The sequence below is a fragment of the Pungitius pungitius genome, chromosome 10, assembly GCF_949316345.1.
Source record: "Pungitius pungitius chromosome 10, fPunPun2.1, whole genome shotgun sequence".
Taxonomy (NCBI): domain Eukaryota; kingdom Metazoa; phylum Chordata; class Actinopteri; order Perciformes; family Gasterosteidae; genus Pungitius; species Pungitius pungitius.
Genome location: NC_084909.1, coordinates 3,724,039 through 3,749,839, shown reverse-complemented (window position 1 = coordinate 3,749,839; position 25,801 = coordinate 3,724,039). Strand labels below are relative to the sequence as shown.

At 46.8% G+C, this 25,801-nt stretch overlaps 2 protein-coding genes across 3 annotated transcripts; one reads left to right on the top strand and one right to left on the bottom strand.

Annotated features, from left to right (window-relative positions):
- The first annotated feature begins 4,283 nt into the window (after window positions 1-4,283).
- LOC119228892 (probable ribonuclease ZC3H12C) lies at window positions 4,284-8,512 on the top strand. The gene is made up of 5 exons (XM_062565062.1): window positions 4,284-5,129; window positions 5,708-5,847; window positions 5,963-6,197; window positions 6,393-6,499; window positions 6,762-8,512. Exons 1-5 carry the CDS (start codon window positions 4,378-4,380, stop codon window positions 8,258-8,260), a joined length of 2,733 nt encoding a protein of 910 aa, XP_062421046.1. The 5' UTR covers window positions 4,284-4,377; the 3' UTR covers window positions 8,261-8,512.
- A 2,483-nt stretch (window positions 8,513-10,995) lies between these two features.
- On the bottom strand, window positions 10,996-21,762 carry LOC119228893 (radixin-like). 2 transcript variants are annotated; one of them, XM_037488881.2, is made up of 16 exons: window positions 21,593-21,762; window positions 20,019-20,100; window positions 19,028-19,216; window positions 17,507-17,590; window positions 16,382-16,477; window positions 16,175-16,297; window positions 15,712-15,863; window positions 15,525-15,608; window positions 15,291-15,437; window positions 14,702-14,798; window positions 14,462-14,625; window positions 13,847-13,977; window positions 13,581-13,741; window positions 13,014-13,106; window positions 12,220-12,399; window positions 10,996-11,738 (listed from the first exon to the last, which is right to left on the bottom strand). In XM_037488881.2, exons 3-16 carry the CDS (start codon window positions 19,037-19,039, stop codon window positions 11,574-11,576), a joined length of 1,689 nt encoding a protein of 562 aa, XP_037344778.2. In that variant the 5' UTR covers window positions 19,040-19,216; window positions 20,019-20,100; window positions 21,593-21,762; the 3' UTR covers window positions 10,996-11,573. The 2 variants fall into 2 exon arrangements, with proteins under 2 accessions (XP_037344778.2, XP_062421028.1); XM_062565044.1 differs by lacking the exon at window positions 20,019-20,100.
- Between the last annotated feature and the right edge of the window lie 4,039 nt (window positions 21,763-25,801).

Genomic DNA, 25,801 nt, shown 5'->3' with positions numbered 1-25,801 from the left:
AGTAGAACCTTATATGATCGATTATTCTGACCAGCGAGGACCAGACCGGCCGATAGTCTGCGAGGCTCGAGAGGTGAAGGAGAGTGCTGCCCAAGACCCCCCCCCCCCGAACCCCCGCCTATCAGGTCACATGACAGACTGTGGTGATATGTGCCACTGAGGATGAATCTGGACACCACCAGTTGCAGTACGGGGAGGTGGTGGAGGTGGAGGAGGAGGAGGAGGATGCTTTCAGGGAGGTCCCCTGTGGCTTCAGCAGGCATCTGTTGCCCCCCCCCCCACCCCCAACTACTCTTCCTCCCTCTCCGGCTGCCTACCCCCCACCCAAACCCTGTGCCACCCCTTTGTCCCCCATCACAGCCGGTTGCTGGTGTGGTGCAGCGGCTCTCCGCCGGCGCAGGTCCAGCAAGCGGCGGCCATGCGGCGCCCCGAGGGGGCTGCTCGGGGTCCGGCCTCAGGGGAGTTCATTCCTCAAAGCACGCCCCCCCCCGGGGGGACTAACCCTGGTATCATGACACATACTGAGATTCACACAGTGCAGGCAGGCCGGGTCACCGAGGGAGGAGAGAGCAGCATCTGCTGCTCTCCCCCCCCGCCCCCCCCTCAAACACGGCGACATATATGAGTCGGTAGTTTCCAACCAAAAGGGACCTCAAGCCTCCTTTGATTTAGTTCTTCTCTAAAACATCAAGACAACGTTCTGCTCAGAGACATTCATTCATTCATTCATTTCAAAAGCAAATGATCATTGCTGAGGTCGATTGTCGTCTACGATAAACCAGCGATTTGAGGCTCATTATGTTGTCTACGGCCGTTATTTAGAGATGATTGTTCATGAAAAGTGGAAGATCTTGTTGGTTCACTTTTTTTGTAATTACCAAACAATTTATTTTAGATCAACTTTGGTTAATTTCATAGATTTTAATCTCATATTAATGTTGCTACAAGTCATTTGTAGTATTTCAGGATTTGTGAGGAGCAGAATGTGTTATAAAACATTTCATGTTATGAGACCTGAGCACAACTAAACCAGCGGACATTTTGCTAATATTCTCAGTCTCAGCAGTAATAATCAACCTCATAGAATAGTTTTCTTGATCAATAACATTGTCGTAGTTCAAGATGTTTTCTAAAACAGTTTCATTTCAGCAGAGTCTTTGGAATTTAACATCAACATGGTTCATATTCTGTGAAAATGTTGTTGCAGCATATGTTACATTTGTGGTGATTCACACCTGCTACGTCACGCTCACATTTCAGCTGACAGCGACGTTTGTGTGTATGTGTGTGTGTGTGTGCGTGCGTGCGTGCGTGCGTGCGTGCGTGTGTGTGTGGGTTGGGGGGGGTGGGGGTGACCAGCCTCCGTCTGTGCACGCTGCTCGGGCCGTGAGAACAATACTCCCGTCACAGGAGGACAGATTGGGAGGCAGCTGCATTGTTGAAGGACGGCAAGCCAGACACACTTCTCCCCCCCCCCCCCCCCCCCCCCTCACACATACACACACACACACAAACACTCTCTTTTCCTTTTGTGCCTCCTTTGTGGCTGGAGGACTAAATTATTCCGGGTCTCTTGTGGCATTCAGGGGGGCAGCTTAGACGTCGGGGTCGGGACTCTAAGAGGCCTCGGCCTTCCGGAGCTTCGGCCCGAGAGCCGAGAGGCTCCTGGCGACGGCTAACGCGGCTGAAATATGTCCACGCAAAGAAATCCACTCTTTCTGACACCGGTTTATAAAGAATACTTTTCGTCCAGAAAGGTTCTTTAGAACATTCAAAACCAGAAGGAATGACGTCAGCCGACTGAAGCTGTAGTACCACTCGTGACCTGCGGAGGTGACCGAGAGTCGCTGGAACGTCCAGTTCGATGTATGCTTTGTTTATTGCATTAAATCCAAAGCTCCGGTAGAGAATAATCTTATAAACACAACTTCCACCTAGTTTTTAACCATTTGGAATTAGTGGTTTAAAGGCTCTTGACTGTGTATTTAACTAACAAGCTGTTGTTGATGCGCCACTGAATCCTCACCAAGACTCTCGTTCCCTCCTAAAGAGACAAGAATGAGGCAAATGGAAGAGTGACCTCGATGCCCATTGTTCACATTTTTGATAATCTGCAACACGGTGAACAAAAGGCCTGATGTTGTTCGGGGGGAGAGTCATGCTTCCAGCAAACACAACTGAACTAGATTGAGGGATGGAGAGCCTGCGAGGACGCTCAGAGCCTTTGTTGAGGAGAGCTTAATGTAGTTGTGTAGTTCCGGGTGTGTTTGTGAGACGTGTTGTTTATCTAAAGAGGTCACGAGGCAACAGATCCCGCTTTGTCTCCTCTGTGGACGCCTCTCGACAGTCCGCATTTAGAGAATACCATTTTATTTGGACATGTGAATTCATAAAGGCAAAAACGTGGATTTTGAATTACATCCAAACTCTCCAAGCATTGATATTTCCTCACAGAATTATAAAAGGACAATGTGTGTTTTTTAATTTCTTTCATGTTGCAGCCTGTCATGGAAACACTAAAGGCTTTGGATAAAAGCGTCAGCTAAATGACATGTAATGTAATGTAAAAACCCAAACTGGAGGTGAAATCAGGCTTTGTGGTCCTTTTACTCGAGTTTTACAGACCCCAGGATCTAAAAAGAGACGTTTCTTTTGTCTTTTTTCTCTAACTCGCTTTGTTTCCGATAATGAGAATTTACTTCATTTAAAATCAGGAAACCACATCCTCCATTGTGGCTCCATCACCCTAGCTGCATTTAAAACTGATGTATTTGTGTGGGGTGAGAAATAAGCAGTTACTCCGTGAAACATTATTGTTATGAATAAAATGAGCTTAATGCTTCCCGTAAAAGAAGCTTTAAAAAATAATAGAATAAATAGTTCCATTTATTGGTAGTGTTTTCTTCAATAATTCTGCACCTCTCGGATGTGATTTGACATCATCTGGACCCGGCTCAGATGTCTGGTATTTGGCCTCTGGTTAAATTGAGAACCAAACTGCTAAAATGCAAATGAGTTGAGGTGGGAGGACTCCGGGACAAGCTTTCAACTCGCCCTTTTTTACTTTACTTAGTGCCTGCATCATCATGGGATACTGCATTCACATTGTCAGAGTTTGCTGGGGATGAAAAGAAGAAGCAGTGTGAGTTTCTATTTGTTGCTTTTAAGGATAAAAGCTTTTATACTTGAGATCTAATCACTGTGGGAGTGTACTCGCATTGTTTCTTCTTAACATGTGTATCTAAAATATATAACTTAAATGCATAATGTGTAATATATAACTTAAATGCATATGTGTAATATATAACTTAAATGCATATATATATATATATATATTCAGTACCATGGTTGGACCATGAATATGGATTTTTGTGGGATCAGAACAGAGCTTGTAGTGTGATATTCTCAAGATGACAATTTTCAAGTCATTAAAAATGAAAAGATTTCTGCTAAATAGTGACAGTGGGGATATGGATCATATTACCGATTTACACAGGGCAAGGGTTGTCGTCATGTACACCGTATACGTCTCTGTTAGAGACCTGTCAATCAGTGCATCAAGCATCCCCTGCTTTATGGTCTGTTTGACTCTAAATGGACCATCATTCACTAAATGAACATCATGCTGCATTGAAGAAGACTTGAAACTAGAGACTGTGACCATAAACTCATGTTTACAATGTTTACTGAGGGAATAAATCAAGAGAGAAGTAGAGTCATTTCTTCATAGACGTCTATGGGACCAGAGGAGTCGCCCCCTGCTGGTCACTACACAGAAGTAGAGTCATTTTCTCATAGACGTCAATGGGACCAGAGGAGTCGCCCCCTGCTGGTCACTGCACAGAAGTAGAGTCATTTTCTCATAGACGTCTATGGGAGCAGAGGAGTCGCCCCCTGCTGGTCACTGCACAGAAGTAGAGTCATTTTCTCATAGACGTCAATGGGACCAGAGGAGTCGCCCCCTGCTGGTCACTGCACAGAAGTAGAGTCATTTTCTCATAGACGTCTATGGGAGCAGAGGAGTCGCCCCCTGCTGGTCACTGCACAGAAGTAGAGTCATTTTCTCATAGACGTCAATGGGACCAGAGGAGTCGCCCCCTGCTGGTCACTGCACAGAAGTAGAGTCATTTTCTCATAGACGTCTATGGGAGCAGAGGAGTCGCCCCCTGCTGGTCACTGCACAGAATGTAGCAATATGATATGAAACAGCTTCATTTGCTCACATTCTCACAGACCTTGGGAAATGTAACACCTTCTTGTGTTTCTGTCAAGCTTCAGTCCGAGGACCAGCCAGTGAGTTCCTCGCAGTAACGACGGGGTCTGTCCGGAGCCGGGGAGGTCACGGAGGGCGCGGAGCTGCATGTATGAGACAGCTCCATGGGCGTGAAGGACCATCGGGAGGATAGTACGGGCCACATCCTTAGCCTGGGGCTGGATCTGGACTACCTCCACGTGGAAGGCACTGAGCGGCAGGCAGGGCTGGATGCTGTGACGGGTGACGGGGATGCAGAGGTCAAAGCCGGCGCCACGGGTAAGAGCATCGGAGGAAGCAGCACGAGTTTCAGCACCATTTCCAGCTGCAGCAGCAGCTGCAGTATCTTCTCCGACAGCGACGACGAGCGACCCCACCATGGGTCCGCTTCCGAAGCTCCAAACCCACAGCGCCAAGAGGCCTCCCCAGTCATTCAGATGGTCAGGCTGGACCTGGCCCTGAATCAATCTCCTGGAGACCCCCAGGTGCCGCAGGCGTCGCCTCCCGCCGACCCCCTCACGCACTACCGCGCCAAGGTGGAGTTCGCCCTCAAGCTGGGCTACGCCGAGGACCTGGTGCTGCTGGTGCTGAGGAAACTGGGCCCGGACGCACTCATCAACGACGTCCTGGGCGAGCTAGTCAAACTGGGAACCAAGACGGAGGGGGAGCAACAGGGACCTTCCGCTGTCTCTCGGTCCCCCTCCTCGTCCTCTTTGTCGTCTTCTTTGTCGTCTTCTTTGTCGTCCTCGTCGGCCTGCTTCTCTTCCTCCTCCAGCTCCTCTCTTGACTCCTGCCGGCTGCTGTGTCCCTCCCAGCTGCCGGAGGAGAAAGACAACCTGCGGCCCGTGGTGGTGGACGGGAGCAACGTGGCCATGAGGTGAGGTTTCTTATTGTGCCGGTTACCTGCGCGTGCTTCTAAGCTTCAGACTGCACGCTGGAGGTAAAGGAACAAGGGGTTGGTAGCAGATCAAGTCACTGAGATAGCAACTAGAAGCTTTATTTATAACCTGCAGGTTGTGTGTGAAAAGATCCGTGTAACATGGACCTGAGCTTCTACATGTTTTACTTAAGATTCCTTATAGTTATGAACAGCTTACATTGGCAGCACAGAGGAATGGACTATTTTGTGAATGAAAATGTGGTCATTGTTCATTTTAACCATGTAAAGCGTTTGAGTATTTCGAGAAGCGCTATATTAATTGTATTATTATTATTATTATTGTCAAGTTTCCTTTCCATACCATCCCATTTTCTACAAGTTTGAATTGCATTTCTTTTCAGAAAATTAAATCTCTCTCAAATCTGTCTCTGTGATTGAAACCATAACTCAAGCTCGCTCTGACTGCTATGTGGCTCTAGTCAGCAAAATAAAACAATCAAAGTCTTTAAATGCCAATTTTGGTGACGTTTGCATTTATATCACTGATTGTTCCACATGTCTTTCCACTCACGCAGTCATGGAAACAAGGAATTGTTCTCCTGCCAAGGCATCCAATTGGCTGTTGATTGGTTCTTGGACCGAGGTCACCGTGACATCACAGTTTTCGTTCCGGCCTGGAGGAAAGAGCAGTCCCGCCCTGACGCCCTCATCACAGGTAACAGCTGCCAGAGCCTCCAGCAAAAACCCAAAGTCACAATGTAAAGCCTCTGCTTCGGGATGGATTTCCGGTCTTCCTGCCATCTAACTGTGTCCCGCCTCTCTCTCCCCAGACCAGGAGATCCTACGGCGACTGGAGAAGGAGAAGATCCTGGTCTTCACTCCATCGCGTCGCGTTCAGGGACGCCGTGTGGTTTGCTACGACGACCGTTTCATCGTCAAACTGGCCTACGAGTCGGAAGGCATCATCGTCTCCAACGATAACTACCGGGACCTCGCCAACGAGAAACCCGAGTGGAAGAAGTTCATCGACGAGCGGCTGCTGATGTACTCCTTCGTGAACGACAAGTAAGCGGACGGCTTTTCAAACATTGCAATGTGGCGTCTAACTTGGAAAACTACATAGCGCAAAGACGCAAGCCAAGCTGCAATGCAAAAGCCACAAAAAGGTTTTGCCTTTCTCAAAGGGTTGGTGTCAAATCATACCCTGAAAAAGATGCCTGATGCCTGTATTATTTTGTAAAGATGTGTTTATGCGTCCAGATTCATGCCACCAGATGACCCACTCGGACGGCATGGACCCAGTCTGGAGAACTTCCTGAGGAAGCGGCCAATCGTTGCTGAAAACAGGAAGCAGCCATGTCCTTATGGTAAGAAAAACATACACTTTTGTTTCTGTCAGTGGAGAATTTAAAGCATTTAGAAAGAACATTTTTCCTTCTTAAGATGAAGAATAACTGCTGTTTTTGACTGCTTCAATCTATCTCTACGTTCCAAAGGATGTAACACCTAAAACAGATCTAAAAACAAAAAAATTGAAATGACCTTTCTTTGCAGCCGCAGACAAATCAAGATAAGCGCTATGCATCTATTCATTCCAGCATATTGTTGTGTCTTTTTTTCGTCCTATAGGGAAGAAGTGCACATATGGCCACAAGTGCAAATTTTACCACCCTGAAAGGGGCAGCCAGCCGCTGCGCGCCGTGGCGGATGAACTCCGTGCCAGCGCCAAAATGTCATCTGTGGCCTCCAGAGGTAGGCTGGAAGACGCCTTGATGTCGAAGAGACAAGAAGAAGGACCGGCTGAGGCCGAGCGAAGTCAGAGCACTCCAAAGAAGCAGCCGAACCCCAGCCGTCACACCTCTTTCACCGACCTCCTTGAGGACAGGCTTCGGATGCAGACCAGAGCGGAGGGACGCAGGGGGAGCAACAGCAGCGGCAGTAGCTGTGGCAGCAGCTTTCTGGGGTATCCGACTTCTGGCGGACCTCCTTCATCCGGAAGCTTTGACCGATGGGAGAACGTGGGGGGAAACGGTGGAGGCGTCTCCAGGGCTGTCGGAGCCTCTGGGCCGAGCCAGGCGGAAACCTACCACAGATGCGAGTCTCCAGAGCCGGGCTACGGCTCGCTGACGAAGGCATACTCCAGTCTCGGTCTAGTTGTTCCACAGAGTCCGGAGTGCTCCCTCCCGGCAGATCTGCGAGCTGGATCTCGGCTGTCGGACTCCAGCAGCGAAGGCAGCACGGACTCTTTCTCCCCGGACATGTTGTTGGACGATGGCCCCAAGTGCCGTCATTACCACCACCATCCACCCCACCACCATCACTGCTCTGGGCAGTACGCCCACCCTGTGGGACGTGTTCCTCCCGGACTGGGCCACCACACTCATCAGGGTTACCCGGTCCGTCTGCGGAGAGAACCTGGTTTTGGCTTTGAAGACCCTCCAGCTTCTGTTCCCTCTCGTGTACCTACACCTCCCTTCAAGTCCCCCTCGGCTTACCATCCACCACAGCTTCAGCACCCATTGCTGAGTGGCTTCCCGGGGGAGTTCTCCCCTCGACCACCTCAAGCATCCGTTGCTCACTCCCACTCTCAAAGCTCCCCGCATGGCCACAATTCTATGGGCTCCCTTTGGCAGGAAGGTGGGCTTCAGGACTCCCAAGTGTACAAAGGGTCTCCACTTCATTCCCAAATAAACCACTCAGGGCTAAACCAACGACCACAACCTCTGGCAAGCTGGGACCCCCATTACCAGCAGTCCTCAAAGCCTCGCTACGATCCGTACGCCTTCCAGCGCCTCCCGGAAGTCCTCGAGAAGGCCTGGCACACTCCTTGGGGACGGCAAACCCATTCACCTCCCCGTGGTCTTTCGGCATTGAGTCATTCACCGCTTCCCCAGCTGTCCCTTCTCCCCGTCACGGCCCACAAAGGCTACCTGACCCCAGCGGTCCAGCACCAGGAGCCCCCCACCTTGGGTCGATACCAGGACCTCAGAGAGCGGGTGTTTGTTAACTTGTGCCGTATCTTCCCTCCTGATTTGGTGAGGATGGTGATGATCAGGAACCCCCATGTGGTGGATGCCCAGGAGCTCGCGGCTGGGATCCTGATGGAGAAATCACAGCTCGGTTCTTGAAGGCCTGAATTGTGAAGCTGCAGCTTCGGGTCGGAGATACGCAAACCAAAAGCACAATAAATACAGCTGTTAGGCACTGCTTAATTTTATTGCAGGGAGGTTGCCTCATTAATTTTAATGGTATCTTTGTAAAGGGAAATCCCCAAATTGCCATATTTTTGCTATGAATATGCCTGCTATTACAGCACTTAAGATCAGGAGAGGTTGGAGCTTGAGCTTTGAATCAAGACACCAGGCTTTTGGTGTGTTTCACAGGTGACAGTGTTGTTCATTTTAAATTAATTTAAGTTATATTTTATTTGTAATTTACATATTTTTTAAATTATTCTGTTTTTGGCACTTTTTTTTGATCTTGCTGTATGTCATTTTTGGCTTTCTTTTTTTGGGCAATCATATCAGGGTATACGTGTAGCTCAAATTCCTTCTTTCTCCATCTGGAAAATGGAAAGGAAGATTAATTCAAACGTATCTATTGCTGATGCATTTCCGCCAGGTTGAAGAGTTGAATTAGCTCAACAAACGGATGGATGGTTTCCTTCTACAGGTGGCCGATCAGTCGCCTTGGTGAGAATTTGTGGAGTTCCCCAAAGGAGGAAGTGAAACTCAAGTGGAAACAGAAGAAGATACAAAAACTCCACTTGAAAACCCCGAAAATCTCTTTCCATGTTTCAAAGGTATTACACGTGGAGTGTTTGGCTGTATTTAATCTCCCACATCTCTGAATACGTGTCTCCGTGAGGAGGTTGAGCAGAGTACACCCCGTGTGGGCCTTTCTGTCGGATCTGTCGGAAGACAGGAACACACCGGCGAGACGCTTACTCATTTTAAATTCTGGATGGAGAACGAAATTTGATTTTAAGAAAAAAAACAGAATAAAAGTGGCATTAGCTCCTAATTAATTTAAAAACTTGAAGGATTTTTACCTCAGACATCAACACAAGGACTTATTAACATGATTTTCATTATCACTGAATCCATCCAGTATTTTTATGAATCGATTCATGAAATGTCAAATTAGAGTGAAAAGTTGAACCAAACTGATTATTGTAATGAATTGCGTATCTGTGTTTGTCTTTCATCATACCTCGAAGTGCTTTGTTATTCTTATTTTTATCTCCACCAATGGATTCTCAAAGCTAAACCAGCTCGTCTGGTTAGAACACCCACAGCATCTGTTGATACAAATTGTATCCTATGAACCTTTGAAGCAAGATCATTGTTTTTTACGAAAATATTTAGAAGAAGAAAAGAAAATATTTCCAGTTGAATATTTTGAGTACAGTGTCACCTTTCGGTACTTAGCCCATATTTATATATTTTTAGACTTTGGGAAAGAGACATTTTGGAAACAGTTGTTGTTTTATATTGTGAGTGAACGGATGGTACTGTGTAGCCCAAAAAACACCTCACCGAGGGAAAGAGCAGGTGTGATGCTGTTGAAGGTGTTAAAATGAAAAGGATGTGGTTAGTCTCGTTTTGTAAAGAGACATCGTTAGCTTCAAACCTCGGGACGGTATTTCTTGCTGGAGACGTCCACCTTAAAGCTCTCAGTTGAACTTCTGTCCCCCGTAGGTCTCAGGAACAAGTCCTCGGTGCTTCCTGTCTCCCTCCGGCTGGCACCGTGTGCTAGCGTTCGTCTGCTACTTGCTTCAGCACAATTCTACAGTTGGTAACATTTCTGTGGATGATTATTTAGCTCGTATTTAGCTATTGTGGTGAACCTTTTGTTTTTGTGTGATGGGGGAGACTGAGACAGCTTTGCTCAAGAAGGGGACGCCGTCTGCGCCAATGTTGTCCTTGGTTTTTCTCCCTGTTACTCGACTGTGTTCAGACTGAACTCTATTCCACTCGGCAGCAAACACAAATCCATAAGACAGAAGCCAGCAGCTCGTCTGTCACCTTTATTTCTGATGTACTTGAAAATGATTAAAGTGCCACCTCTTGAGGGAACAAAGCCAAGAGGCCGTTTTATTGCCTCCCCCCTTTGCTCAGGTCAGCGGTGGTTATACGAAACCAAAATATTAAAGTGTTGGAACATCTGCTGCTGTTTTTCTTTTTCCTGCTGAGAGATGAAGAGTTTCATTCCAAACGTTTGCCCAAAGCCGCCGAGTACCAGGTCCGATTGAGCGAAGGCGTCGCTTTAAGTCGTCCTAGAATGTGCCCGCTCTAAGTGATTCATTATCAAAAAGACAAAAAAATTGGGTGAATGTTTTTCCACTAATGAACATGACCTTGTTATTAACTGTGTCTTTGTTAATGTTTGTTGAAAAAAAAAAGAATAAAAAAAAAGAACTCAACTGAGCTTTAGGAAACGAAACCCAAAACAAAGCACGGACAACAAAAACCTGCTGAAGCTAAGAAACTGGCCAAATGAGAGGTTTGGACTGTGTGTGATGTGTAAACGTGAGCAATAAAAGCCAGAATCAAGCTTCCTCGTGAGTTCTGCTTATTGCATCGGGGTGTCTTAAAGGGGAGGAATGCTAACATGATGCTAACATGATGCTAACAGGAACTGTGGTTGGATGTTATGCAGATTAATGTAAGACAGACATATTGTTGGGGGGGGATTTTTCACAAATATTTTGCTGAAGCTGTTCTGACCAAATACAGATCAAGATAAACGCAAATAAACCATAATTGCTAAACATACCCTGTATAATTCATAATTTCAGTGAGATGTGGTTTGTTCTTATGGTTCTGAAGATGCTCGTTCATCAAGCCAACATTTATGAGAATTCATTTATGCTTTTTTATTTCTACTTACATAATTACAGAGCAAATGCAAATTCCGAGCACATTTGTTGCGGCGATGGCTACGTCTGCACTGACAGCATCAGCCTACAGAACTGACAGGTGTAAGAAGAAGTACCACCAGAGGAGGAAATGAGACAAATAAGGCCTTTCCTGAATTGTTCAACTGACAACATGGAACGTAGATGTGAGATACAGAGTTTAAAGCGTGCCGACAACATCAATCAGCTACAAACGGCCGTTTCATTCCGCTGACTCAGCATCTTTTTGTTTATTATCGTATATATGCGAGCATTAAAACCTGTTTTTTTATGCTTTTGAAGGGGGGGGGGTCTGGGTTGATGATGGGAGCTTGTCATTTAGCCCTTTTAGACTAGCGGAACGCGTGCTTAGTTGCTTAGTTTTAACAGGGCGGAGCTCTAAAAGCAGGTAGCGATCGGCCAATCCGCTGCCAGGCAGAACTTTGGCGAGGCCGAAGCCACGAAGCCCCTCAGGCTGTCCGTCTCAGCGAATCACCCGCGGCGTGGGGTGAGGCGTTGACATGGCGACCAGACCAGACGGGTCACATGGACTCGAACTCGTCGATGCGCTGCTTGGTGTTGCCCTGGCGGATCTGCCGCAAGGTTTTGTACTTGTCTCTTCCGGCCCGGACGTTCTCGGCGTGCAGCACGTCGTTCTGCGTCTTCTTGGTGTCGTCCCGAGCCTCGGCCAACTCCGAGCTCAGCTCCTGGGGGGTGGGGGGGTGGGGAGGGTTGGGGGGGGGGGGGGGGGGGGGGGGGACCTTGCATTATCATCCAGGTCTTCTTTTGTGTTTTAAATTAGAAACGCTTAAAGAGACAGGCGCTAGAACAGAGCGTTTTCAGGATGTTCAGAGGGACAGCATGAGGAAAATAATGACTTTTAAACATTGAAACAGGGAAGCACGTTTGAGAAGAAACCCCAAAATACCAATATGACCCTTAAAATGAGCATGACAGGTCTCCTTTAAGTCCCTGCACCCTGGTACCAGTCCTGAATCATCAGTAATGTGACACAGCTGCAGCTTCCTTATGGAAAACATCAATTTCAATCTCACAGATTCATGTTAAAACAAAGGGTGCCAGATTAATATTTGCTTTGTAGCTTTAATCTGACAGAAGTGTGTAAGTAATCCCTTGGGACTGGGAGTACTTGACCTGAGGGTTGACGTTTAGGCCCCGCCCCCCTACCTGCAGCTGCTTCTTCACGCGCTCGTTCTTGTGCGTCTCCGTGACGGACTCCTCCTCGCCGCGGTGGCCGCTGACGTTCGCCTCCTCTTCCTCCTGCGGCTTCTCGGGCGCCGGAGGAGACGTCATGGCCGTCTTCAGCTCCTCCCGCGTCTTCTGCAGGTCGCCTTGCGCTGACAGAGCCTGTGAGGAGCATTCACAGGTACTTTCAGGGGGATGTGGACGCGTTATAGTTGATGGAGGGGAAATGATGTCTCCATATGCAGACGACATTATGTTCCCATTTTTCTCTTCAGCTCACAAAAATAAACCTTCTACACTTGAGATTTTACAAATTATAATTGTATCCTGAAGACTGCTCCCTCTGAATAGAAGCAAATAATGTTCATTGATAATCAGTCTGGAAACATTCCGGCTATTTTGGTCCAACAATGAATTAATGAATATTTCATATCAAGGTATTAAAGTTTATATATATGAAATAAAACTACAAGGCACTCAAATATGTTTGTGAATCTCCATCAGGTTGTGATTCATACAACAATATGAACATAAGAATAGAATCTTTTCTCTCTGTTTTTGAGCTACTTGATGGGAGATCAGAAAGCTTTTATCCCTGGACAGAGAAATAATCTGTATATAATATTTACTCAAGATTCTTGGCTTTTAGCCTCATTTTGTGTGGTTGATAATAATATAAGGACAGGTTTTTAATAGCACTTCAAAATGATCTATTTATGTAAATATAAATAGATCAATATATAGTTATATATCAATATATAAATCCACAGGTTTACTTTGTGTTGCCACTCTGTTGCTTCGTCTTCTTTTTTCCTCTTGGCTTCCTCCAGCAGAGCAATCTTGGCCGTGAACTCGGCCAACTCAGCAGCCTGTTGATAAAAACACCACGTGGCAGTGAGAAGGTACCAAATGTACACACCAAACCACTGGTAGTATAGCTGTATATATATATATATCAAAAATATAGAAAACCCTCTCTTTTTCTTTTCCAAGAATCAACATTGCAGGAACTTGATGTGTGTGTGTGTGTGTGTGTTGCTGGTGTAAGTATGATTCCTCTTGCCATCGCTAGGGATCATGACAGGGAGTCACGTGGGCGCCCCCTAGTGGGCCCCTGCGTGTGGCACCCTGTATCTAACGGTTAGTCAGCCGCAGGGTGTCTAACTGGTAAGTTGGATTGTAGCATGTTGTGCATTCTGTTTGACGGCTAAAACCTTCGGTGTGTTCTGAACACGCTGACTTGTCCGCCAGCTTGAAATAAACGTCGGGTTGGAGCCAAGCGTGACTCGTATCCTTGTGGTAACTAACTGCACAACGCAACAGTACAACAGCTACACTGGTACCAGTTGCTCCTGGTTCTTCATCTGGTCGGCGGCTTGCTGTGCGAGCGCCGCTTTGGCCTCCTCCGCCTCCTGCCGCTCTCCCTCCAGGCGCTCCGCCTCCTCCTTGGCCCGCCTCCTCTCCTGCTCCAGCTCCAGCGCCCTGCGGGTCTGCTCCTCCAGCTCTGCACACACACACACACGCACACACACACACACACACACACACACACACGTATCAAGGACTGGGGGTCGCCCGGCGTAGCCACGGCGACGAGCCGGCGCCGTACCCCTCTGGGCCCTCTGCGTCTGCATCTCGATCTGCCTCAGCCGCTCCATCAGCTCGTCCTTCTCGCGCTGCATGCGCTCCTTCTCCCTCTCCGCCAGCTCGCGCTTCTTCTTCTCGTTGGCCAGCTGCGCCCTGCGGGGACGCCATCCATTCAAACGGAAACTACTTTAGGAAATACATTACATCGAGTCCGGTCTCCATCGACGCTCGTTGGTTGTGTCGGCAATTAGGAGATTTCTGTGGCATCATGTCTGGTAGTTTACTGACATCTTCACCGAATGTTTTCCGATACGTTACTTTGAACTGATGGCTTTGTACATCATTTCTAAATAAACCACCATATTACTATGAACATGATTCCATCTACAATGGTTCAGAACATTTGAGTTATTAAATAAGTTAATGTGCATTTAAAGCACTTTTCCTATCAATTTAAACTTGTTTTAAAAAATGACTTGACTTGTTGTATTTAACTACAATTGTTTGCATTTTACTCTTTTATCACGTATTTGATCCTTTCTAAGGATTGCATGTTAGCATACGGCTAGAAGTCTTTGAATGAATGAATCTCCCGTGACAAATCAAACATCGTGAATCGAGGGATATGTGTAAGGACCTCTCCATCTGCTTGTGCTGCTTCTCCTCCCGGGCCTGGGCCTTCATCTGCTGCACCTCGATGGTGTCGGGCTTCCTCCTCCTCATGTACAGCTCGTGGTTCCCCATGCACAGCGCCAGGATGCGCTTGTTGATCCGCAGCCGGGGGGCGTAGAACAAAAAGTCCTGTGGGAGAAGGACGTTACAGAGAGCCTCTTAAACCCCCCCCCCCCACCCCCCTCGTCCGGGTCAACCTCCTCACCGGAGCTTTCTTGTCGATGGGCTTGATGACGAACTTCTTGTCGTTGAAGGAGATGTTTCTGATCTCGCTCCAGGGGAAGCCGATCTTTGGAGTCAGCCTGGGAGAAGAGAAGGAGGACACAGTTCCTCCACTCTCAAAACATTCACAAGCACAATAGACTCAAAAATATGGGGTCTGTTGTTCACACAGTACCATCTAACACCTCAAGAGGGCGCTGTGGTCCCACCAACGCAGTTCAACGCCAGAAGCCTCAACACTTCACAGTAATTAGATTTAAAGCATTCATGCAAACTTAATAAAGCAATATTCATGTTACGAGCAAAGCAGAAATTTTTTTTTGAATTTTGAAGACTTCAATTTCAAAATTTATAGAGATTCATAGAGATGAGCTGAAATCGTTTATAAGACGTCCCGATGGCAGGTCGTGGCCATGGCCATGGTTTCAGGTTCTTCCTTCCAGGTTCTTTATGATGAGCTGCTGATCACATCATCTAGACCCGAGTGTTTGGTCTCACAACGAAAGACCACTTGACACTTATCGAGTGTGTCACCACAGTGTGTGTGTGTGTGTGTGTGTGTGTGCCGTTACTTGTCTTCGTGCTCGTAGATGTTGAGCCCCAGGGCGTCGACCCCGAGCCACAGCTCCGTGCCCTTCTTGTTCTTGATTTCAAAGTAGTTAACGCCGTACATCTCCAGGTCCTGAGCTATCTTCAGGTACTCCATCATCGCATCCTCTCTGCATGAACACACACACACACACACACAGGGCTTTAACGGGGATTCATTGGTGCACCCCCCCACCCCCCCTCTGCTCCGGGCCCACCTTAGCATGCTCCTGTGCTCCTGGTGCCACGTCTGGATTCTGTCCTCCCACTGCTCCTTTGTCAGCTTGTGTTGCTCCAGAACCCTGCACACACACACACACACACACACACACACATGAAGATAACATTAATCGTCAGTGTGCATGTGCATGTGTGCACGTGTGTGTGTGTGAGAGCGCGCCGTGCCGTTGTGGTAGCAGCCGGTCCGAGGCCATGTAGCCCGCCTTGTGGAGGTCTTTGCTGTGGTCTCCGTACTTGGCCTGGACGGCGTAGGAGGCCACCAGCACGGCCGTCTCGGGGGGGCAGTAGTTCTCATCGTTCAGTATGGCCTCCTTCACCTGCAGGGAGGAGGCACGCACGGTCAGTACTGCACATTTAATAAATGTATTGAGGTTGTTTTGGAGGAATCAGCATGAAATCTGCAACAGATATTAATATATAGAAAGTATTTATGACCTCATCGTTAATCCTGAGGTTTGTAAAAGGGTGTCCTGATAAAGTTTGACTCCCATCTACTTAATTTCATCAAGACTTTTCTCTCTTTGGTGGTTCTTGGCGACTAGTTGATGTATGAAGGCTAATTCTGTGGGTGAAGAACTAAAATCCTACTCTCTCGCACACGAGTGCAACAGCTGCCAATCACAGCGACCTGCAAGAAGAAGAGCTTCTGAGTGATCTCCTGGATGAGCTCCTCAGACACATCCTCAGGGAAGAACTTCGCTCTGAACTTGAACTGCAGAGGGTTCTCCTTCTTCACGTCCTGCTGGGTCACCTGAGGAGAACACGTCATTCAGCCCAATAAACACGTCCACGGTGAACATGTAAACACGGTGAACACGTCTGTGTGTGTCTTCACCTTCTTGTTGAGCTTGAGCCAGGTGACGTAGCCTTTGCTGTCTGTGTACTGCAGGCCGAAGAACCACACCTCCCTCAGACCCACCGTCTTCACCACCTGCAGCAACAACAACAACAGGGCTCCTGGTCAATGGACGAAATGCTCCCAAAGACCCATCCAACCTCCACCAGTACCAAAAGAGCCATATGCATGAAGTATATTATTTTGTATTTTAATCATTGACACACATCACAGTCTTCATCTTCACATTTAGTTCCTCTGGAAACTCATATTTTCATATCAAAAGACTGCGTGATGATTGCAAGGCCGAGGTCCTTTCCCTCTTCGGCATGTTACGCTCTCCACTTTATCTACTCCTCTCTCATTCGGACTTTTCAGAACGAGAGGGTATCTATTTTTTTCTATTTTTATTGTGTGGACATTTGAAACTCAATCCACCGCCGAGGTGTTTCATTACTTCCACACCTGCCACCTTCTGTCACATAAAAGAAACTCAAATTAGTATAACGGGCAGACTAAGGTTTGTTATTTTGATGTTCAAAAAAGTCACAACAAAATAAAGCAGGACGAGAGGAAGACAAATACTTAAAGGTTTCAGGTGAGCAGCATAATGTACGGACTTGTGTGAATGATGGATGAGTCTCTCTCACAAAACAACGGGATTAAATCCCATGTCTCGTACAGACTTAAAAACGATCCCCTGCTTTGGTCTCGTGTTATAAAGGGAAACCAGGAAAAAGAACCACGACTACACAACTCCCTTTGGTTTGGACGTCCTGCCTCCTCAGAGCCTCCTGTGAAGCAGCTTCATTCACACACACAGAGCCTCCCAAAGGGATCCCAGTTCACACAAAGGACACTCTGTGTGCCATCTCTGTGCAGAACCAGTACCAAACCACTGCCAAGCACCCACGCACACAGACACACACAGACACACACACACGCATTCACACACCATCACTTTCAGTATTGCTTTTCACTTAATGGATAAGGAAACCATGTGACTGTTCCTGCAGGTCAAGCACATGTCAAAAAACAACACTTTAGTGAGAAATGAACTCTCGGCACCGTCCCAACCCTCAATGTGTGTGTGTGTGTGTGTGTGTGTGTGTGTGTGTGTGTCACCTGGTCAAAGAGCTGTTTGCCTGTCGTGTTGGGCTGGATGGCAAACTCCAGCTCAGCGTCCATGGTGGTGACGCGCACATTGACCTGCAGAAGACATATAGGCTTTAGCTATATGTATATTTTCAAAATATACGTTGCACAAAACCTCATTCAACTTAGTCACTTTCTAAACAAAGGCAAAAATGCAAAAGAGGAATGGTGGCCTTCAAACTTTAGCATGGAAGAGATCTGTCAGTCAGAGTGTATCCCCGCCCTAAAGCACCCTGCTTTATGGTCTGTTTGACTCTAAATGGACCATCAATCACTAAATGAACATCATGCTGCATTGAAGAAGACTTGAAACTAGAGACTGAGACCATAAACTCATGTTACGATGTTTACTGAGGTAATAAATCAAGAGAGAAGTAGAGTCATTTTCTCATAGCCGTCTATGGGAGCAGAGGAGTCGCCCCCTGCTGGTCACCACACAGAATGCAGCCTTAACTCATGAAGGCTTGAATAATCAATAAAAAGCAGATGTAGGTTGAATAATCCTTTAACTAAGAGAACTACTTGTGGGTGTTATAATTAAAGCTTTAACTTGTAGTCTTTGAGTAGAGATGAAGCGGAAAAGGGAAAAGCAAGCCTTCAGCATTTGTCCCTCATGTTATTCATGGCCAGCAGGGACAGGTGAGTTGTAGCCCCGCCCACCTGTTGACTGAGACTAATGTAGGCTCTGGAGCGCCTTCACCTCTTCACACTCATCCTCAGTGTTTGCACCTGTCACAACTTGAGATAACTAAGAGAAAACACTTTCAATTCTTTAATAAAAAAGTGACAACGTCCAGTTTTCCCATGATGCCAAAAGTCTGCGGACATTTGATCTGCAACTATGACATCATGAAAACCTTTTTACACGACTCATCTAAACGCTTACGATTCTCTTCAGTATTGTGATATTAAGGTTTAAATTACACAAGCTTCCCACCCTCCCTCTAAGTAGGGTTAGTGACTTGGATAATTCCCATTATATAAATGATTATGGCCTTCTGAAATATTTATAGCACACGCACACACACCTTCACCAGGAGGAACATGTGCTAAACGCCGCAATAAATCAATAATGTACGACGTCCCACATCTCACATGCATGACACACACTCAAACACCCCCCCCCCCCCCCCACTATGAGCCTCTCTGTGACCTTTTCCTTCATGCTCACAACCACTACACAGGTGCATCTACACACTCACTCATTCACACATTAATATACTGGTGAAAGTCGAAAAATTAGAATATCGTGCAAAAGCTGATTACTTTCAGTAATTCAACTTAAAAGGTGAAACTGATATATTTTAAAGACTCATTACATGCAAAGTGAGATATTTGAAGCCTGGTGGCTTCCAGCTTTAAGAAGGAGATCCAGATGTGTGAGGGACTATAGTTTAGAGTCCCACCTCCCTGCAGTCTGATAGGAGGAGGGTGTAGGGGGCTTAGGGGGGAGGGGGGGGGACTTAAATCTGCAGCTCGATGCTTACTCACCGGTTTGGGCATCGTCCTCCTCTCTCCGCCGTCCTGCTGCTGAGAAAACAAAAGGAAGTGGTCCTCCGATCTTCCCGCCTCTCTGCGTGACAAACGCACCGAGGTCAGCTAACACGTAGCTTAGCACGTTAGCATCCGTTGTCTTCGTTGTGCTTCTGCCGACATCTGGCTGGACGATCTGCACGCAAACTATGAAAGGAGACATTCAGAGCTCTGGGTGCAAACAGATGTCAGACTGGACTCATTCTATTTTCAATTCTCTTTTTGAGAGTTGAGAGTTTTTAGAATTGTATTTTGCAGAATATGTTACTATAGCATCATTGTTTTATGTTATACTATGGAAAGCGCTTTGAATTGCCTTGTTCCTCCAATATATATATATATTTGGAGGTCATAGTATACACATACATATACCATGAGGACGTCCACTTGTTATATACAGTCTAGAGGTGAAGGAGGACCAGCTGATCCCACTGACCCAGGCGCATAATTCTGTCTTTTAGGTTATAATCAAACTACAGTAATAAACACACTGAATGGATGACAGTTTTCTTCTTCCATCAATAATATTACCAAATGTATGTGTGTATTGGATCTCCGCTCTGACTCGTTTATGAACTTCAACTGTATTACTATTAATAGCCAGAGTTAATGTAGGTCACGGCTTTGTCAAAGCTTTCCTCTCTTACCGGATCTTTTACATTAAATCCTGCTTCCAGGCTCAAAAAGGCACTTTGACATATTTCAAGGCACACAGCAAATGTTCTATTAGGAATAAACATTATCACAATATATAGGTTCATTGTGATGTTGGGATGACCCGCTAATAAATGATGCGTCAGACCTCCCATCATGCATCAGTGCATCCCAGAGGTCTACGAGGTCTTTGTTCAGCTCGACCTCGCCCCCTGACTCAGAGACATTCACACCAGGAACGGGTCAGAAACCCACTACAGTGTCAGATGGATACTGTGAATATATTCATACTCACGTGTTTAATGAGAGCTTTTAACACTTTAAACCGAGGCTCAGAGGCTTCAACTGTCCACACGGTGATCGACTTCAAGGCCAGTCTTCAAATGCACGTTTCAAAAGAAAATGCATTATCCCAAACATGCTGGAGGCCTTCATTTCTTGTTTCTTCCTTCCTGACATCGATTATGTACACAACTCCATCTCTAATATCCGCTCCATATCGCTGTTTAAAAAAACTCCTTTAAAACATCTGGATTCATTCAGGTTTACATTGTCAACCTTTGCCTAAAACTCATTTTTACTTAATGGAGATTGATCACATTGCAGCTCAACGTCACGTCTGTAAACGTTAGCTCCGTTAGCGTTAGCTCCGTTAGCGCTCAGAGAGGGACACGTGTTGTGGTTCCTGCGTAGTGCAAATGAGAGAATAAATGATGAAGGGCTGGACGTCTATAATGTGATGCGGGCAGACTAAATGATCTATGGTGGCTTCATCATCAGCTTCACACCTTAAAGCTCCTCTTATCAGCGGTGAGCAGCAGGACAGAAGGAGAGGAACAAAAGCAGGTCGACCTGAAGGTCCCTGCAGGCGGGAGACAGCTGGAGAAGCTGAGTATGCAAAGCTTTAGTGATGTTAAAATAAACTGGATGGACGTCTAGTCTCTTCCTCTTTCATTTGATTTATATTTCATTTTAATTAACATTTTAATTGCTTATAATAATAATATTCATCCCAAACAGAAGAGTTTAAACCCAATCATCTAAACGATGAACTCAATGAATTGTAATAAATCAGAACTGTTACATGTTAATGTCCACTGAAGAGACACGTTCGGCTTCTTCTTTGTAATCAGTAACGCTTCATCTTGTTTATTTGGGGTTTAAATGGACAGGAAAAAATCGTTGCCAGAATGTAAAAATAAGAAACAAAAACATGTTTACAAACATTTACCCTTCGGTTTGAAAGTGTGAAAAAGAAAAGATCAACGAGCCAAATACACGTCCACAAAGAGACGACGTTTTCCAAGAGACAAAACCCTCAAAATATCACAATCAGCAGCTTCAAACCTTACATCCCGCCAAAATAAGATACACCTGTTCATTCACGCTTCTGTGTTGGGGTTCAAAGGTCAAGGCCACGTAGGACTCTATGGTGACCATCTCTACACTGGAAGGTTCACACTTGAAATACGTTGCATAGCAACACAATGTCAGACAACAACAACAACAACAACAGCCGCATCTCTCAGAGGCAGTCTGAGGTCATTCAGCAAGTGACTCACATCACAGGTCTCTCTCTCTCTCTCTCTCTCTCTCTCTCTCTCTCTGCAGACCTTCCTACGTCATCATTAAATGCAGGGGCTTTGCGTCACAGCAACAGGTGTCCCCGGTAGTTGTTTGGGCTTTCAGGACGCATGCGCCGTTAAGGTGTGCAAAAAGGTGTTTTAACAGCTGCTGTGTCGTCATCAGGAACCAAAACAGAGTCGCAGACGGAGGGGAGAAACTTTGCTGAATGTCACCACGCGCACGCACACGCATCTACACGGACACACGCACACCGACCGGGGAGTACATGTACATGTCACTCACCCTCACGTGCAGGCGGCTTGAACGTCACCGAATAAATCCCGTTCACCGGCTTCGACCCCCGCCCCCTCAAATGAAGCACCGGGCGGCCGCGCGCTGCAGCGACGCTCTACCGGAGGGAGAGGCGCGCGCCGTCAACATGGCCGACGGGACTCACCGTTTGTACCGAAGCTGCAGATGCCCCCTCCCCCCCCCCCCCCCCCCCCTCTCCTTACACCCCCCCCCCCCTCCCTCTCCGACTCCTATCTGTTCCAGAGCTGCTGCTCAGGTCACTTTATAAATAGATATATGACATAAACGCAGAGAGACATTAGCATCGGGAAGTGATGATTAAAGGAATCTGATGGTGAACCCGGTGACTCGGAGTGTCCTGCAGTAACTCGGGTCACCTCGAGTCAGAAAGCCACGAAATACAAACCAGGAACACAGGCATCTAACGGGGTTCCAGGAACAACTTTCCCATCAAATAATATCGTTGACTTTATCGTTGGAAATAATTCATTTCTGATCTCACATTTCATTGAGCGTGTAGTGTGTTGCTGTTGTGTAACTCCGCCCCCTTGTGGCCACGCGTGGAAGCGACGGCCGTTTGTTGTCTCCATGGCAACAGGAGAAACAAAGACGACTCAGCTGTGTCGTTTTGTCTTCAGCTGGAGATCTTTCACAACAACGTGATCATTATTCAGTGTTAACGGTTTCATGTCGATAAATGTAAATAAATCAATAAATCACAGTTAATCGTTTGTCTTTTATGAGGAGAGAAGGATGAAGATGCTTTTAATTTAATGGGAGGTTTGTCCTCTCTCATTTCTGATTAAACAATGACAAAAATGAATTAAATGAGAAATATGCATCTACAAACCTGACCAGTTCCACGTCCGGCCACACGAGGGCAGCAGATAACCACGTGATCTAACATGTTAGAACAAGTTTATTCCCCATCACGTGGCGCCCTTTGTGTATTGACTACTCGAGATGTTGAGCAGAGGAGGTTTGTTCGCACGAGGAGAGCAGGTCAAAGGTCAGACACTCAACGATTGACGATCTATGAAACTATATTTAAAAACATTAATCTGATTACTTTGTCAACATGAAGCTACATTTGGAATCCCTTCAGGAATGAAGTCAATGTTTTGAATTTTACTGCAGAAACATCTGGATCCAAATGAATGATGGAGACATCCGTAGTCTCATGTTTCTGTACGCTACACATACATGAAATCGATTTTTTTTTAAACAATGGGCCCCTGTTACAGTACATGTTTAATGTGAGGAAAAGACTGCTCTGCTTTCTATTAACGGCACATCTGGACCGGGATCATCTGGACCGGGGGCGGGTCTCGTAGAGGTGACGTGATGTTTTTAGCAGAAGCCAAACTAAATAAAGAGAATTAAGGCCCTGATGTCGACAATTATTATTATTGTTATTACTACTGTAATGATGCATATGGTGATTGGTAATCAGCTTCAAATACTGAAAAATCCAAACCATCCACCATTCATAGGTTCTATGCATCCTGTGTGTGATGATGAAGGGAAGGGACACACACACACACACAGACAGACACACACAGACACACACAGCGATAAACACGCTCACGATCTGAGCTGCATCCCATCAAACACCCTGGTGAGGGACAGCTGGCGAACTCCGTCTCCTGGGCGACCGCTGGGCTGTGAGCCAATGGGAAGGCAGGAAGTGGGTCAGCGCGGGGGTCGTTCATCAGAAGCCGGCATATCGGTCCTCCTCCTATTGTTCACTTAGTCAGAGGAAGGAATCAAATGGGGCCAAAGCCTCTTAGAGCCACTTACGATGATTATAATAATCAGATTGGAGGATATTTGTGAATTAAATCCCTCTGATGGATTTATTGAGCTGATGGAAATGTTTCCCTTGTTGATGTGTCCTGAAAAACAGTATTTCAATATTTCCTTTTGCACGAGTCCACCAACAAAACATGTGACATGGGGGGGGGGGGCAACGTGATGATGAAGACCTCCAGACCGTCATCTTCATTGTTATAGATTTACACATGAAAGTAGTCCATGTCGAGGCTCCTGGAGAAGAATTGAGGTCCAGTGGGTCACAGCTGGGTTACATCACAGCCCTTCTGATGCTATCGGGACCACTGGCTCAGGTCCAGCCCATCAATCACTCAGTAACCTTCAGATGACATCACACGTTGGTCAAATCAGACTCCACCTTCCGTTTGGTAAAGTTACCATGGCGATATTTAAACTGGTCCTGATTCAGCTTAGTCCTGATCCTCTATGTGAACCAGGCTCAGCTTAGTCCTGATCCTCTATGTGAACCAGGCTCAGTGTAGTCCTGATCCTCTATGTGAACCAGGCTCAGTGTAGTCCTGATCCTCCATGTGAACCAGGCTCAGTGTAGTCCTGATCCTCCATGTGAACCAGTGTCAGTGTAGTCCTGATCCTCTATGTGAACCAGGCTCAGTGTAGTCCTGATCCTCTATGTGAACCAGTGTCAGTGTAGTCCTGATCCTCTATGTGAACCAGGCTCAGTGTAGTCCTGATCCTCCATGTGAACCAGTGTCAGTGTAGTCCTGATCCTCTATGTGAACCAGGCTCAGTGTAGTCCTGATCCTCTATGTGAACCAGGCTCAGTGTAGTCCTGATCCTCCATGTGAACCAGTGTCAGTGTAGTCCTGATCCTCCATGTGAACCAGAGACCCACAACACGTATCAGAGAGCCACAATTGAGTCACACAAAAAAATGCACACGCACATTCTGACCCGATCGAAGGTTCTGGATGTCCCCGGTAATCAAAGAAACACACACACACACACACACACATACACACACACACACACACACACACACATACACACACACACACACACACACACACACACACACACACACAGTGTGGTTTCACAAGCCTGCCGAGCTCATCCTCTGAGCTCATGCTGTTGCCCCCCCCCTCTCCAGATGTTGCTTACAGAACAAACACAAACATTCTTGCACACGGATCTTCACAAACTGTTTATTCCTCGCTGACACTGTGAATGATGTCGTTTGTTAGAAGGAGGCTAAACATGGAGAAAAGTCCTTAGATCCAAGAAGCCTTTGTACCTTCAGCATGAAAAACTGATCCCCCCCACACCCCAAAACCCGTCAGTCATCAGAGGGACGTGGAGGGGGGGTGGGGGTGGAGCTTCTGAAGTCTTGTGCAGGGGGCCACGTTGGCTCCTGTGAATAAATACCATCCTGATATTTATGGTTGTTATGTTGCATCGTTCCTCTTTGCTGTTAACCCACAGACCTCCATGGGTTCCTCCACAGTCCTCCATGGGTTCCTCCACAGACCTCCAGGAGTTCCTCCACAGTCCTCCATGGGTTCCTCCACAGACCTCTATGGGTTCCTCCACAGTCCTCCATGGGTTCCTCCACAGACCTCCAGGAGTTCCTCCACAGTCCTCCATGGGTTCCTCCACAGACCTCTATGGGTTCCTCCACAGTCCTCCATGGGTTCCTCCACAGACCTCCAGGGGCTCCTCCACAGTCCTCCATGGGTTCCTCCACAGACCTCCATGGGTTCCTCCACAGACCTCCAGGGGTTCCTCCACAGTCCTCCATGGGTTCCTCCACAGACCTCCATGGGTTCCTCCAAAGACCTCCAGGAGTTCCTCCACAGTCCTCCATGGGTTCCTCCACAGACCTCCAGGGGTTCCTCCACAGACCTCCATGGGTTCCTCCAAAGACCTCCAGGAGTTCCCCAGTTAGAGGAAGGAGAAAGCTCCTTCAAAGCAGTTCTTTAAACGTGGATGAGAGCGTTGGGGAGGAGGACAAAGGGCGAGATGGAGGTTGGACATAATCCGTCTAGTTTAATGCCAGCAAAGGTCAGACTGGTGACCCCCCCCCCCCCCTCACCCACATGAAAGGACACAAGTACAAAAGCCCACAGTGACTGAAACGTGAGTGAGAGTGTATGTGTGTGATTGTGAGTGTGTGTGAGATAGTGTGCGTCTTCTTTGAAGGGTTTAATCCTCTCACACAGAAATGATTCCACAGAAAAAAGAAATAGAACTTAGTTTGATCTGCAGAGTTGTTTTTCATGAGCAACATTTATTAAAATCAATGACGTTCATCTGGTGATAATCAGACATCCAACAAACAAACAAACAAACAAACAAACAAACAGTGGCCTGGCAGCAAATCCACTTTCTATAGAAACAGCAGCAGCAGAA